Source organism: Pseudorca crassidens, chromosome 1 (genome assembly GCF_039906515.1).
Source record: "Pseudorca crassidens isolate mPseCra1 chromosome 1, mPseCra1.hap1, whole genome shotgun sequence".
Lineage (NCBI taxonomy): Eukaryota > Metazoa > Chordata > Mammalia > Artiodactyla > Delphinidae > Pseudorca > Pseudorca crassidens.
In genome coordinates, this window is record NC_090296.1 from 182,875,626 (window position 1) to 182,891,630 (window position 16,005).

Consider the following 16,005-nt stretch of genomic DNA (forward strand, 5'->3'; position numbering starts at 1 on the left):
CCTTCTAAGTACTGTTTTAGCTATATGACACAAATTTTAGTAAGTTATATTTTCATTCAGATCAAACAAAATACTTGGTTATCTCAGTTTTATTTAAACGTGTGATATTTCATTACCGAATAAATGTGGATTTCCCAGATGTGTAGTTTAATTTTGTTTTAGTTTGAGGATATTGAAAGATAATAATGGGGCAAGGGCAGCGACAAGGAGGCAAAGTAAGAAGTTTTATCTATAATCCAGAAAGAATGATGTTCCCTTAACTGAGAATTGGTAGCAGTAGTGAGTACCTCGATGTAGTGAGGTTCCGGATGTGTTTTATAGATCAAGCAAAGATTTGCTGATGGATGGCATGTCTGATGAAAGTAAGAGATGTATCATACATGACCCTACTCTTTTTACCTGAACTAGAAGGATGGAGTTGTCATGGACTGAGATGAGAAAAATGTGGGAGGAGAAAGTTTGGGCTGAGAAAATCAGAAAATACGCCTAGTTCCAGACATATTTCTTTTGAGATGCATGTTGGTTATCCAAGTGAAGTGGCCAAGTCGGGAACAGGATATGTCAGAGTCCAGTGAAAGGTCTGGACCTAAGTTATAGTTTTATGAGTTATTGGCATTGGAAATGTTTTAAAGGCAGGAGACTAGGTGATATTAACAAGATTGTGAGAAGAGACGAGATCCAAGGCTAATGTCACCTTGTGTCACATCGACGAGATGAGGGAAAACCGGCCAAGGAGACGAGAATAAACGCTAGTCATTTAAGACGAAAACCAGGAGAAAATTATGTACCAGGATCCAGTGAAGAAAACATTTCAAGTAAAAGGGAGTGATCAACTATATCAGTATTACTGATATGTCAGGTATGTTGGGAAGGAAAAATTAAATATTATTGTAGGTTAACAATGGAGAGGTCAACTTTGATATATGTAGTTTCAGCGCAGTGGTAAGGGTTAAAAAAAAAAAGGAATAGAGTTCTGATATATGTTACACCAACATGAATAAACCTTGACAACATCTGAGAAGTAAAAAGTCAAACACAGGGGCTTCCCTGGTGGCGCAGTGGTTGAGAGTCCGCCTGCCGATGCAGGGGACACGGGTTTGTGCCCCGGTCTGGGAAGATCCCACATGCACGCGGAGCGGCTGGGCCCGTGAGCCATGGCCGCTGGGCCTGCGCGTCCGGAGCCTGTGCTCCGCAACGGGAGAGGCCACAACAGTGAGAGGCCCGCATACCGCAAAAAAAAAAAAGTCAAACACAAGAAGCTATATAATGTGTGAATCCATTTTATAAAATGTGCGGAATAGGCAAAGTCATCAGAAAGCAGATCAGAGGTTGCCAGAGGCTGAGGAGGGGGAGAGAATGGGAGTGATTGCTCATGGGTACAGGGTTTTATTTTGGAGTGATGGAAATGTTTTGGAATTAGATAACGGTGATAATTGCATGACACTGAGAATGTATAAAAGCCACCAAATTGTGTACTTTTAAATGGTTAAAGTGGTGAATTTTAGGTTATATGAATTTTAACTTCATTTTTAAAAAATTGAAAAAAAACCCTCATTGAAACAGATGCAAGAGAGAATGGGGGGAGAAGAAGTGGTGTTGGAATCAGTGAGAATAGGCAGAACTTGGAGAAGTTAGTTGGAGGGAGTTGGAGGTTTAATTTTCTTAAGATGGGCGAAATTGTGGCCTCTTGTATACTGAAGGGAAAGAAAGCATGTGGGATGTAAAAGAGGGGAGGAAATTGCTGGAATGATTGCAGAATAGGGGAGAGGAGATGCATTTCCGGGGTAAATGAAAGGAGTGGACCTAGAGAAGAGAAGGACTGGTTGATCAGAGTTAAGAAGAGGAAAGGCATGTGGGTGGCGGTGCAGGTGGTGGGGCTTGTGAGGTTTTCTTCTGGTTTCTCTCATTTTCCCAATGAAACATAAAGCAAGATGATTAGCTCAGGAGGAGGAGGAGTTGGAGATTTAAGGAGTGGGTAGAGGGTTTTGAACAGTTGTCTAGAAATGGAAGAAAAGGAAAGAATTAGGAAGATGTAGCGGGATGGCCCCAGTGCAATGAAGTGAGTAGTCAGGGATATGAAGTCGTTTCAGTCAGCTTGGTGTTGACCCATCACTCCCGTTCATCTGCACAGATGCAGGTGGAGTGTGTCGCGTGGGTCTCAGCCTATTCACAGTGATGCTATCTGCCAGGAATCTCAGGCGCTCACCTGGGCCCAGATTACATGTCGTGAGTCCCCACAGACATTTCCCAGACCAGAGGCAGTGTTGTGATGTTGTGGCTAGTCCAGCCCTTGCGGTTCTTATGATTACGAGACACACCCCTGCAACAACCATCAGGGAACTTTGGAAAAACAAGGTTTGCTTCTTACAGGTCCTGGAGGGTACCCAGCACATCCAGGGGCCATACAGCGAGGTTGTGGGGAGAGAGAGTAAACCTAGGGTTCTGCCTTTGTTGGGGTCGAGGGTGGGGTGCCTAGGGTTTCCCGGTTTTACTTTTTATTGTTGAATTTAAAACATACAAGTGGGAATTAAAGTGCAGTAAGGGAAAAGCTGGGTCACTCGAGTGCTCAGTTATCTAGGTCACCAAGGGCTTTTGAAAAGGGGAACTTCATGGGTGGGACGCACTGGCTCTTTATCCAGTGTAGGGGGCAATGTGTTTATTAGAGATGGATGTCTTTGAAATGGATGCCTCAGCAATCAAAAGGTTGATGTCAGGCACTTACATTACAATCAAGAAAGCTAATTGTCAGGAATTTACACTACTTGAAGGATTGTACTTGTCAGAGTTTTTGTCCTGAGTTTGTGGAAGCATGAGAAGAGCCAGCAGATGACTATTTTCTAACACCAGTAAGAAAAGAAATGAGGACATGAGAGAGGATGAAAGGAATTGCAAAACTGGAGGACCATTAGCTTTGTAGGTCCTGATGCTGTCAAAAATTTTTTTACAGTAGAGATACTAGAGGGAGTGAGTGGAAAGATAGGGGTGATGGTTGGGGAGTGGGCCCCTCATAATTAAGATAGAGGAAGTTGTTATCACCGTTAGTTACGATCATAGTCAGCCGAGTGGTGGCAGAAGTGGTTTTACATCAGCAGTTCTCCTTCATGAGCATCAGTAAGAAAAATAGAGAAATTGAAGGGCAAGATGAATGGGAACATTGAAGTGACAGAGAGTGACATTGAGCCAACGGGTAAAGTAATCAGGGATTGAGGGGTAGGGCACCAGTGTCTGTAGATGACTGTAACAAGATGTCAAAAGATTCAAAGCTCAGATATTTAGGAAGGTGAGAAACCTCCATACTGTTCTCCATAGTGGCTGTACCCATTTACATTCCCACCAACACTGCAAGAGGGTTCCCTTTTCTCCACATGCTCGCCAACATTTGGTATTCGTGTTCTTTCTGATGATAGCCATTCTGACTGTATAAGATGATGTCTCATTGCAGTTTTGATTTGCATTTCCCTGATAATTCATGAATTTGAGCATTTTTTCATGTGCCTGTTGGCCATCTGCATTTCTTCTTTAAAAAAAATGTCTATCCAGTTCTTCTGTCCAGTTTTTAATCAGGTTGTTTGTTCTTTTGATGTTGAGTTGTATGAGCTTTTTATATATTTTGGATATTAACCCCTTATCAGTCATCATTTGCAAATATTTTTTCCCATTCAGTAGGTTTTCTTTTCATTTTGTCCGTTTCCTTTGCTTTGCAAAAACTTTTAAGTTTAATTAGATCCCATTTGTTTATTTTTGCTTTTATTTCCTTTAAGAGATGGATCCAAAAATATATTGCCGTGATTTATGTCAGAGTGTTCCGCCTATATTTTCCTCTAAGAGTTTTACAGAGATCTGATTAAAATCCAGAAGCACTGGCATAGTTGTTTTTTTCTCTCTCTCTCCTCTCTCTGAATCGATCTCTCTTTGTCTGTGTAATGAGTCTCCCTAAGGCATGATGCTGCCATAGAGAGGAGTTGGGTTGAGCATGCTCTGTAGAACAAATATTAACATTTTAAGAAATACATGATCCTTTCTAGTGACACCTGCATCTCACTTCTTGCCAATCTTACAGATGAAATTTTACCATGTCAAGAAACATCGAATACCAAGATGGAACAATGCCATCCAGATGCAAGTCTCTGCAGATTTGATTCTACAGATGAAGGATTGAGGTGTAAGTGTTAAGATGAGATGTCTGCCTGCCTTGTCAGTGTGTAGGCCGTCCATGAGTCTCAGAAGTCTAACAGGAGTATCAGACCACTAGTAGGGATACTCACTTGACAAACTCTGTTGCCATCTATGTCTTAGTTTTAGCAGGAGTATCATTGGGGTTTTAGCTGAAGTGTTATTGCAAGTCTGTTGTTTATTCAAAAAGTGAAAGACAGTAAATATGTCAATTTAAGATAATGTTGTTTTGTAAAACAATTACATTAAAGATCTTGGAATTATATACAATGTTTCTTTAAAATTTCAACGTGATTGTGAATAGTAAATTATTTAAGTTAACTGAATTCCATAAAGTAGGTAAGGTCAGATATTATGCCATTTAAAAAACCACAGTGGAAGCAGTGGTACAAGAAAAAGAAATCTCTTCATTTTTTTTTTTTTTTTGGCGGCAGTGGTTCTCATTCGGAGGATGCCCATCTGGATCAAATGAAGAACTTTTAAAAAGTAGAGGGCACTCTAAGACTTACTGAATCAAAATTTCCAGATATGAATTTGTGTGTGTGTGTGTGTGTGTGTGTGTGTGTGTTTAAGCCTTGATTGCAACTATAACCATTGTTAAGCAGCCACTCTAGTAGATTGTGATAGTCCACTGACATCTTTTTCTCCTCTCTTTAGTGTGTCAGGCCTGTGGATTTGATTTTGACATGTGTGACTGGGTGTCAGAAACATCTGCTGGGCAAAGTTCCTGGATGCGCACAAAAGCAAGAGAAATTTCTGTGTTAGAATCTCCACCTCAGCAGCATCAAAGCAGTGATGATGAAGGTAGCAAATAAAAAATCATATGGATTATGCTTCCTTTTTAACTGTTTTTAGTGGTTTCTCTAGAGTTTGTGAAATACATTTACAACTAATCCAAGTCTACTTTCAAATAACTCTATACTTCCTCATGGGTAGTGCAAGCCCATTATAATAAATACTCCTAAGTCTTCCCTCCTTTCCCTCGTATTATTGCTGTCATTCATTTCATTTCATTATCAAATACATTAGGACTATTACTGTTTTGAACAAACTTATTTTTTCATTAACTAAGCAAGTTGAAAATAAAATGTTTCATTTTACTTTCATTTATTCCTTCTCTGATACTATTCTTTTCTTTATGTAGATCTGAGTTTCTGACCTGTATCATTTTCCTTCTCACTGAAGAATGCCTTTTAGCATTACTTGCAAGTCTACTGGCCACAAAATCCCTCAATTTTTATTTGTCTGAGAAAGTCTTTATTTGTATTTCATTTTTGAAGGATAATTTTTGCTGGACATAGAATTCTAGGTTGAGTTTTTTTCTTCTTTTAATATTTTAAATATTTTACTCCACTCTCTTCTTGCTTACGTGGTTCGGAAGAGAAGTCTGATCCAATTCTTATCTGTGTTCCTCTATAGGTAAGATTTTTTTCTTCCTGGAATATTTCAAGGTTTTCGCTTGTTTTTGATTGCAGTTTTGAATATAGTAATTTGCCTAGATGTAGTTTCTTGGATATTTATCCTGCTTGGTGTTTCCTGAGCTTCCAGGATCTCTGGTTTGTCTGACATTAATTTGGATGAAAATTCTCAGTCACTGTTACTTCAAATATTGATTCTCTTCCTTTCTCTCTTTCTTCTTCTCATATTTCCATTACGCATATGTTGCACCTTTTGTAGTTTCCCCAGAGTTCTTAGATAGAATCACTCCTTTCTTCACTGTTATTAATTTTTTTTCCTGTTTGCTTTTCAGTTTTGGAAGTTTCTATTGACATATCCTTAAGCTCAGAGATTCATTCCTCAGCTGAGTCAAGTCTGCTAATGAGCCCTTTGAAGGCATTTTTCATTTCTGTTATACTGGTTTTTACCCCTAGCATTTTTTGATTCTTCCCTAGAATTTCCAACTCTCTGCCTACATTATCTTTTTTGCATGTTTTCTACTTTTTCCACTGGAACTCTTAACTTATTTATCCCAGTCTGATAATTCCAGCATCCCTGCCAGATCTGGGTCTGGTTCTGATGTCTCTTCTTTCTCTTCAAACTATATATTTTTTTGCCTTTTAGTATGCCTTGTAATTTTTGTGTGTGTGAAAGCCAGGCATAATGTACTGCATAAAAGGAATTAAGGTAGATAGGTATTTAATGTGAGCTTTTATGTTTATCCAACTAGAGTTTAGGCTCTGTTTACTGTTGCTGTAGCCGTTAATGTCTGAGACTAAAATTTCATGTAGTGTTCTTGTTTTGGTCCCACTGTTGTCTTCGGGTTTCTCTAAAGATATCTTCTGAAATAAGGTCTGAGACCCGCAGTTCTTTTGGTACTATTTCCTTGTTATCATACAGGACCACTTTTGATGTGGTGATAAGTTGTGAGGGGAAGGGAAGCATCCTGTAGTCCTATGAATGGATCTCAGTCTTTGATCCAGTGGGGGCTGGATCTGGGTATTCTGCTCCTGTCGTGTGGAAGGTTAGAACCTGCTAGATTTGATATCTCACTTCTCCCAGTTAGGATCTCCAGTCGGTTAGCTGGTTGTAAAGCTTCTCTTGAGTGAAAGCCTTATTAAGGATAACAGGAGAGTCCAGGTATATTTCAAAATGACTACTTTTCCTCTCCCCCAGCTGTAGGCACAAGAGGATTTTTCTCTGATTCTTACTGTGAGAACCTGGTAGGGCTCCTGAAGGTAAAACTCACAAAAGAGTGGGGTCCTCCCTAAGATGGGGCTGCCTGGAGTTTTTAACTCGCAAATGTTTTCACACTGAGCCTCCAGCAGTTCATCAATCACAATCTAGTTTTTTCCACCCCTGTACTTTCCCATACAATTTTGGGATTCTGCTCTTGAAAGTTGTGATTCTCTGTATCTGCTTACCTCACCAATTCTTGCACAGTGGTTTGTACCATGACCTCAGTTTTCCTAGGGGTCTAAGAAGAGTTGTTGATTTTCAGTTTGTTCATATATTTTCTTGCTAAGTGGACAGGAATAACAACTTCCAAGCTTCTTACATGGTGGTCCAGAAACTGGAAATTTTGCAGGCTTTTTTTCAATGAGATTTGTTCTCTTTCTAAACCCACTTTACTCTTTCCTGCTCTTCTACTTTGTTCCTACCTCCTTGTTCAGCAATTTTATCGTGGTATTACTCAGCAACCCAGAACCTTATCTGAGTAACAATCCTGGTTTAGGGTTTTATACTTGATGGTAATGCTTGGAGTTTTGCACGTACTGTCTCTTAGCCATAGCCCACAACAGTGAGGGTAAGTATCTTTCCCACCTCAGTTTACGAGAGTGATTTCCAGACCTAATCTTTGACCTCATAGAGAGAATTTGACTCTGTTCATCCAGGATTTTGCAACATTTAAATTAGTCAAAATTCTAGCTACTACAGCCTGCTTCTGGTCCCAACATCCAAGAGTTCTGTGGTTTCAGCCCTGCTCATCACTTGGCATATCTATTTTTTCCTTATCTTTTGAGATGTTTTATCTTGTTTAGTCTGTCTCTGCTTTTGTAAAAATGTGTTTTTATTTTATTTATCATTTCCTTACGTATAGGTCAGAGGAAAAGTATTAACTTATTATATACTAGTTTGATTAAAGGCTAACATGTCTAGTAAATAAATTTCACTGAATTTAAGTTCAACGTTTTTAGATGTTGCAGGAATATTTGCTCTCTTACAAAGAAATAAAACATTTGAAAGACTTTATCTTTGAAAATTGAAGTTATAAAACATAGAAATATCCTTGTATCTCTGTATTGTGTATATTATTGAGTTCAAAAGCAATCCAAATTGGTTTTAAGAATCATGGAAAAAATTGATTGACAGTATTTTTATGTACTATACAATCCATATGTGTAGTTTAGTAGGACTGTAAGTATATGATGCTTCCATGTAGTTTGGTAAGAAAGAGGGCAGTTTAAATTATATTTCCTTAAAAGGTAAAAGTTTTTCTGTGAAGAATAGAAAAAATAATCAAAAGGGAAAATAATTTTGGGAAGAAAGATGAGGAATTTTTGATTAAAGAAAGATTGCATTGTTATATTCAGAAGAATGATCATTTGGTGGGACAGATTTTTATATCAGTAGATTTCTTTTTATAAGAATATTGAATTTTCATATTGAAGGTATTGTCAAACTGATTTTAGGAATTAGGAGGAGATTACAATGCATTTTAGAAATCAAATATGGAAACGAAAATCTGTAATTTGTAGTTGATGCAATCTTTTAAAAACATCGTATTCTTTTAAATAAAATATTTGTGTTTCGAGCTTGATTTGGAAAAGTAATACAATAATTTTGTTCAAACAGAAAGCAGCTAATTTTTTCTAAGTTGCGTTTTTTCCCCTTTATTTTTCAGGTTACTATATATGGGTAGGGGCTAAGCATGCTTCTACTCTTAACCATTTAGGCAGCAGGGCTTATCTAAATAGCTCTGTGTGTCACTGCTTGGGCAAGAGCTGTCATCTTCAATTCTATTACTCTATGGAAAACAGTGTTCTGAGAGTAGGACTGTATAATAAAAAGGTGAGAAGAAACTTGCATCAATTTCAAATTCATTGAATAAATGAAATTTCTATTCTTGGCAACTTCTGTTTCCATTTCTCAGTTGCATGTAGGCTATTCCTTATCTTGACTTTATTTGGGATACCTTTATTTTATTTTATTTTTTTTTTGCTTCTGAGGGGTAATTTTTTTTTTCTTTTCCATTATGGTTTATTGCAGGATATTGAATGTAGTTCCCTGTGCTATACAATAACACAAATGTTGTTTAATTGGTATACGTTTAAAAAGAAGTATTAAGAAGCTGGTTTAGGAGATATTGTCATGTACACTGTGGTAGTTTGCAAAATATTTCATAAAATTGGTAAAATTCATGAAAATACATTAAACACTATGGTGTAATAATATATTTGGGATTCTGTATTGTTAACTCTATACTGAAGCTCTGATGTGATCTGTTCTGGATTTTTGATCTCTGTATACTTAAAGCTGTAAATATGATGGAAGCAAATTACTTGTTCTGGTACAGTAGATACAGTTTTAAAAGATTGGTAATTGCTGATTAAATACAGCCAAATGAGTCATATAAATTTAAAAAAAAATGGTGTGCTGGGCAGAGTGAAAGTTGTAGTGGTAATGCTAGTGAATAAACAAATCCCTTTTTTTTTTTTTAACCTAACTAACTGAAAACAATTCTCTACAATTGGGAAAACACTTGAGACACTTTAAGAACTTCTATTGTGAAGAAGAATTTATTTATAGGTAGGAGGAAAAAAATCATAGGGGTAAACAGCAGTTATTCTACAAATGGGAAACATTTGACAATAATTGCAGGAATTCTGACATTGGAAAAGAAAGACAGTAAAAATATCCAAGCAAGAAGTTTCCTTGGGCTCAGGAATACTTTGGATAAATCCAGTTGAAACTTCTGCATGACGTCAGCCAGATTGATTATTCAACAAAAGTTTGTCATCTGTACTTAACAAGTGCCACTAACCATCTGCCAACAGCATTTTCTTCTATTCTTTTCTGAAGTTTGCAGTGACTTCATAATTAATCCTCAAGTATCAGACTGCTTATTACCAAGATACTTGAACATTCAAGAGACATTCCCCTTTTCTTCTGAGTTCTATCATATCATCTCTCCCTTTTCCTTTTGTGTTGTTTTCGTCATATCCAGTCTTTTTTCTTCTACTTCTCTTTTCCAGACTTCTAAAGCGTGAAGTTGAATGACTACTCTCATCAGATGGCCTAATACATTGTCCTTTGTTACCCGGATGAGACACAATTTGTAGCATTTTGTAACATTTTTTTTTGTAGCAATATTTGGCAGTCCACTGCCCTAGAATCTATTTGATATATTTCATTCAATTTGACATGGTGTGGGGTGGGTGGAGGGACAGAAACCTCTCCCTGCCCTTTGTGTAATACTCCAAACTTTCCAGATAATTGAGAGAAATTTTACAAAAAAAAAAGAGGTTAAACTTTAACCGTATATGTTATGCCATTCAAGCTTTAAGCACCTTTTAGTTATTATCACCTGTGCCATGTAAACCAAGCCCATTGAGCTTTCATGCAATTTGAAATTTTCTGTAATTTCCAAATCCTTCTTCACAAAGGCATAAAAAAAAAGTCTGGAATAATTTTGTTGAGCTTATATTATACTTAAAGATGCTTTAAAAATATACGGTCCTACAATAGTGTTTTTCACATGGTGGGTAATCAATAGTCATTAGATTTTGAATGAGTCACTGTCCTAAGTTTGAGTAGAAACTTGTTATCTATCTTCTAATACTAAGGATTATTTTAATCTACCCTGAACATCAGTGATGGATTTTAAGTTTCAGTGTGTGGATATGGAGTTTTGAATTATTGGAAGTGAGCAATATCATTCCTCTGCTGGCTCTGGGGTTGCACAAGAAAAAAGTGCAAACAAATTGGCTTCAGATACCACCTCATACAATAAGAATAGACTTACCAAGATTCCGTCTCCCATATTATAGGAAAAGAAGAAGTTAATTATGGAGAACTGACCTAGTGTGCTAATCAGAACCGATTGGGGGTACATCTTAGAGAGTGTTGACTGATGTTTGATCCATTAGTTTACCCAGAATTCTGCAAGGCAGTGTCCAGTCTTTTCTGACACTGTTTGCTGTGCTCCATACACATAAAACGTTGGTCACCGATGCAAACTGCATCAAAGCACATTTAAATTACAAGTTGATGTTTTATCACAAAGTTAAAAAGGACTTCAAACCTATCATTTAAAAAATTAGCTCTTGATGAAAATGATCATTTACATATTCCATGAATAGAATAACGAAAATAACCCTTAGAACGAAATGTGCTGATGAACCAAGAAATATCTGGTGAGAATGCTGAGGGTAATTTTCTTTATTTTCAGAGTACTTTAGAACTTGAGAAATAGAAAATAGGTGAAAGACAAGTTAACTAAAAAGTTGAAACTTTTCAAGTCAGCTTCAGTGTGTAGCAGTTCTAGTTTGTACCATCGAACTATTCTTAGGATTAAGTCTCTGTCCATCATCTATAAGAAAATAATCATAGCAATGGCCTATCTTTTATCCTGAGGACAGCTGCCATGTCAGTGAGCCAAGGATAGTGGGGGTGTCCAGCTTGTGGTGCCTTTTACATATTTTAAAATTCCCATTGGCAAATAAATAGCAGGAACACATAGTTGGGACAGGAAAGAAAATGCCTTAGAAAATATCTTTTCTTGTATGATACAGATTTTAAAGCTATAATAAGCTCTCCTTGAAGGAAGGTTTTTGCCACAGTACATGGTCCTATCACCACATGCAATCAAAAGTAGTTAAAAAAAAATAACCTTGAATTTGATACCTTGATTTTTTTTCATTGAAAGGGGGAAGGATAAGCTGATCTCTAAGAGATCTAGCGATAAATATTTTTCTTGAAAGGTAAAATGGCATTATTGATCCTGGTCTGGGGAATAAAGACATTTAAATAATTTTGATTGATTTTAGGATAATAGAAAATTAGAACATCCCTTGAAAGGCTTTTCGGAACTGAGGGTTTCTTTTTTACATTGACACCTGTTGAAAGTAACTAGATAAGAGTCTGAGAGTAAGGACAAAAATAAAATAAAAGCTGATTTCATTTAGTTGAGGTAAATCCTTTTTCCTTTTCATTGCTTGTGTTGTCAGATAGGAAAATGTGTTAAAAAAATTCTGGATTTCAGACACAATATACCATTAACTTCTTGTGTGAAAAACCATTTAAGTTTAGAAAGAACTCTGCTCAGCTTTCTGAAAAAAAGGTAAATGCATTCTTCTTCAAGTAGAATGGGGGAATCAGTGAAGAAAGAGCACAATAGCTGTAAATTATCCTCATAAAATTAAAGTGAGGGGACATGGTGAATGCAGCTTGCCAAGTAGTGTCACTAACAGCATCTGTGGAGAATGTCGTGTCTCGATGCTAAATAATTGAAGTTGCGTTAGAAATTATTGAAAGAAAAATTTGCTGTATTTATCAACTTTTTATAACTTCACTTCATTGTGATGTGACCTGGAAGCTATCAGCTGAAAATGTGTCCCCCATGTATGTTTCATTGTCTTGTGGAAGTCTTAACCATTGATATGAATAAGTAATGGAATGAAGTATATTTTAATTGGTTTCGACTATCTTCTGAAATACTTAAGACTTGGAAATTGGAGTAGATAACAAAGGGCAAAGGACTAAGTTAAAAATAGATTCATTTTTAGAAAATCTTAAGTATGAATGAAATAAGTGAAACCAAGTGAGGAAATGAAGGCTAACGACAGTCTGAAAAAGTATGAGTGTCATGTGTCATTTGAATTACAACTGGATGTCACCTTTCAGTGCTGTTTCCTATCTCTCAGAAGGAGAACACAGAGGTAGTCTCAGAGCTCAACCTGAGACATATTTATGCCACTGTTTGCATTTTCACTATAGTTCATTATACATACATTTCACTAAATCTAAGGAAAAGTAGGATTATTTCAGAACATAAAAGCACAGTCGTAAATCATAAAGTCCACTACCATAGGCAAAATTGTGGAGTACATTATAGACTTTTATCGAATATCTGACCTCATAGTATATAGTAACATAATTTTGGATACACTTTGCAACCTAGAAAATGATCACCATACAAATGCGTGACATAGCATGCTTTAGAAGACATGAAAAGGTCTTTGACTGAGTGACTGGAGAGTCAAATAGAAGTATAACCTCCAGAAAACAAGTGTATTATTTGGAACTTGGAATGAATTCTTCCATAGGAAAAAATATGTAAGATGAGATTGTACAGAAAATATGTCTGATAACAATTTTTTAACTTTCATGTTAAATATTTGCCTGCCATTTTTTCTTCCCTATTATCATGGCAATATTGCAAAATGAAGTAATGTCAGTGGGATTAAGATATAAATAGCTGGTTTATTAGTTGCTATTTAGAATTTTATTTTTTGAAGTGCAGTACTTTATTCAAGATTCCGTTCAAATTTTTGTTCTGTCCTTACTCTCCATCATAAAAAAAGAATAAGCAGCTTTACTATGTAGACATGCTTTATTTCCTTATTTTTAAAAACAATAATCTTTATAGAGCAGTTTTAGATTCACAGCAAAATCAAGAGGAAGGTACAGAGATTTCCCTTATACCCCCAGTCCCCGCACATGCTTAGCCTCACCCATTATCAGCATCCTCCACCAGAGTGGTACACATGTTACAATTGATGAATCAACATTGACATGTCATTATCACCTGAAGTCTCTAGTTTACATTAGGGTTCACTCTTGGTGTTGCACATTCTATGGGTTTGGACAAATGTATAATGAATGACATGTATCCATCATTATATTATCATAAAGAGTATTTTCACTACCCTAAAAATCCTCTGTGCTCTATCTTTTCATCCCTTCCCCTCTCCTTTTCTTCATTTTTCTTTTAAAATGCTATATAGCTTTTTAACCAATACTTTAGATTTCTTAGTACTTAATATCCTACAGGTAGGGTAAAATCTACTGAAATATAATTAAGAGAGCACATATATAACTATGGGAGTAGAATTTGGGAATGAGTGATGTCTTTTTCTTTGGATCAAAGGAAGAAGAAATATTTTGGACATACAACATATCAACTCACAGAAAATGGGTGAAAGCGGATGTGTTAATACCAGAAGGACTGAAGACATTTCAGGTATAAAAGGGAAAAACAAGTATTTTTTATCATGAGTTTAATTTTTAGCTTTGTAGTTATGGATTTATCACCCATTGCTTAATTTAAATTAGCATTGAAATTAGGGATGTAGACTTGTATATCTGGGGAGAGCAATTACTTTTCATTGTACCTAGCCCTACTCAGGTCAAATCTTTCTTTTTTTTTTTTTTTTTGCCGTACGCGGGCCTCTCACTGTTGTGGCCTCTCCCGTTGCGGAGCACAGGCTCCGGACGCGTAGGCTCCTGCATCGGCAGGCGGACTCTCAACCACTGTGCCACCAGGGAAGCCCTAAATTTATTCTTCTAAATGTTCTCTTCTATTGTGTATCTTACTGTCTGCCTGACATTTCCCTTCATGCATTGCAATAACTAATTTTAGTAGTTAAAAAACCAAATGCAGTTATAGCTCTAGTATAAGTAGTGTTAACATTTATTCTTTTCCTTGAATATTAAAGTAAGAGGGCTGTGGAGATGACCAAACAACAAGTTTGCAGTCAGGGACGTTGTCGGTGGTTAAATGGGATGCCTTCGTCAGATCATGGGTCGTTTCTCAGAGGCCTCAGTGGATCTAATGTGCCCATCAGTCTTATGTGTGTGGGTCAAGCTGATCAAATAGGAACTTTATTCTTAGTTGTATTTGCTTGCTCTTTAAACAGGCATTTTTCTTAATAATTCTTTAATCTCTATTATTTGTTTTTGGGTCTTTTTGAAGAGATTGTAAGTTCACAAATTGTTCTTTGTTTTTCCCTGAAGATTATTTTTGAAGGGACTATTTTGAGCCAGAAAGGTTTTATTGGGCTAGACGAGCTCTGGGTCTACGCCTGTGCACAGGCCCCATCCAGACAGCTTTGCTCTGCAGATGAATTCACTTGTGCCAGCGGCCAGTGCATCGCCCAGGAATTGGTCTGTGACTCTCAGCAGGACTGTTCTGATGAGAGTGATGAGGATCCAGCGACTTGCTGTAAGTAAATTAATGGTTTACTCACTCATATGCTCACATTCATGACTATGCTTGGATTTAAGAGTCTTTGTCTTGAGCAAGGTACATTTAATTTGTATGAAGTAAGATGAATGTACATTCTCATTCTGAAGCCATCACTACTATTCCTCGTGGGCGTCTCTGTCCTACATCTCTATGATGTTTTGGTGCTTTTTGCTAACACTTGAAATCTCTCTATTTGTTCAACAAATGAATAGTTGTGATTAGTTGTGTGTGTTTGTGTGTGTGTGGATTAAAGAGGAAAATGGATGGGAGAGGGAACCTATTTGTACTCTTCTCTTTGGAGACATATATTATGGATTGCTAACCTTTATTAAATGTAGGGCTTTTTCTATTCTGACCAATCATGTAGGAAGCTGTGGGGAAAGGGTAAAGAGGAGAAGGGCTGCCATGGCCTTCCAGACAACCATGGTGACATAGAAATCCTGTCAGCCATGGTTGGTATTCATGACTAGGCAAAAAAGCCCAACAACTTCATTTCAGACCGTTTATGGAGAGTCTTTGATAGGAGTAATGATGAGAAATTCCATGACTATTCAAACCTAGTTGTATTAGAAAGGAAATATAATGTAATTTACAACCTACATGATGGTCCTCATATGAGGTAACTTAGCAACTAAGATACTTGTGTCTCTTTAGAAATGAATTAAAACTAAATGCATCCAATTTTTATGTCACAAACAAGAGGGTTTTTTAATTATTAAAAATTTGACATTTATTTTGCTGCAGTGTTTTATTTTAGTGATATATTTTGTTGAGCAAAAGAAAAGTATGGCAGTAAGATAAATGTCACCTTTTTAATGAAAATGCTTCTGCTGATGGGCAAGTAAGCATTTTATTAACAGCAGTGGACTGGGGTGTAGAAAAGGGAAGATGGGAAAGCAAGCGAGAAATCCTCTGCCTGTTTGTAAGCAGGAATTCAATTAATTCCTCAGACACCTGGTCTTAACCATAGATTGAAGCAAAATAATCTCCTTACCAATATGATCTCTGTGGATATTTTCGGTGCTCTCTTTTTGTTCATTAAAAAATATGAGGACCATTCATTTTCTCCAATGTGAGTGTCACATTCCTCTTTATGCTTCATTTAAATGCTTTTTAACAGACAATTTGGTTTATTTCTTTTGGAG

At 36.7% G+C, this 16,005-nt stretch overlaps 1 protein-coding gene across 1 annotated transcript in view; it reads left to right on the top strand.

Annotated features, from left to right (window-relative positions):
• Nucleotides 1-16,005, top strand: part of MALRD1 (MAM and LDL receptor class A domain containing 1) — a 596,783-nt gene that overhangs the window by 65,465 nt on the left and 515,313 nt on the right. Inside the window, exons 7-11 of the mRNA XM_067730697.1 lie at nucleotides 4,061-4,162; nucleotides 4,831-4,977; nucleotides 8,516-8,682; nucleotides 13,763-13,855; nucleotides 14,629-14,836. Of these exons, the coding sequence (XP_067586798.1) occupies nucleotides 4,061-4,162; nucleotides 4,831-4,977; nucleotides 8,516-8,682; nucleotides 13,763-13,855; nucleotides 14,629-14,836 (717 nt within the window). The remainder of the gene's footprint in view (nucleotides 1-4,060; nucleotides 4,163-4,830; nucleotides 4,978-8,515; nucleotides 8,683-13,762; nucleotides 13,856-14,628; nucleotides 14,837-16,005) is intronic.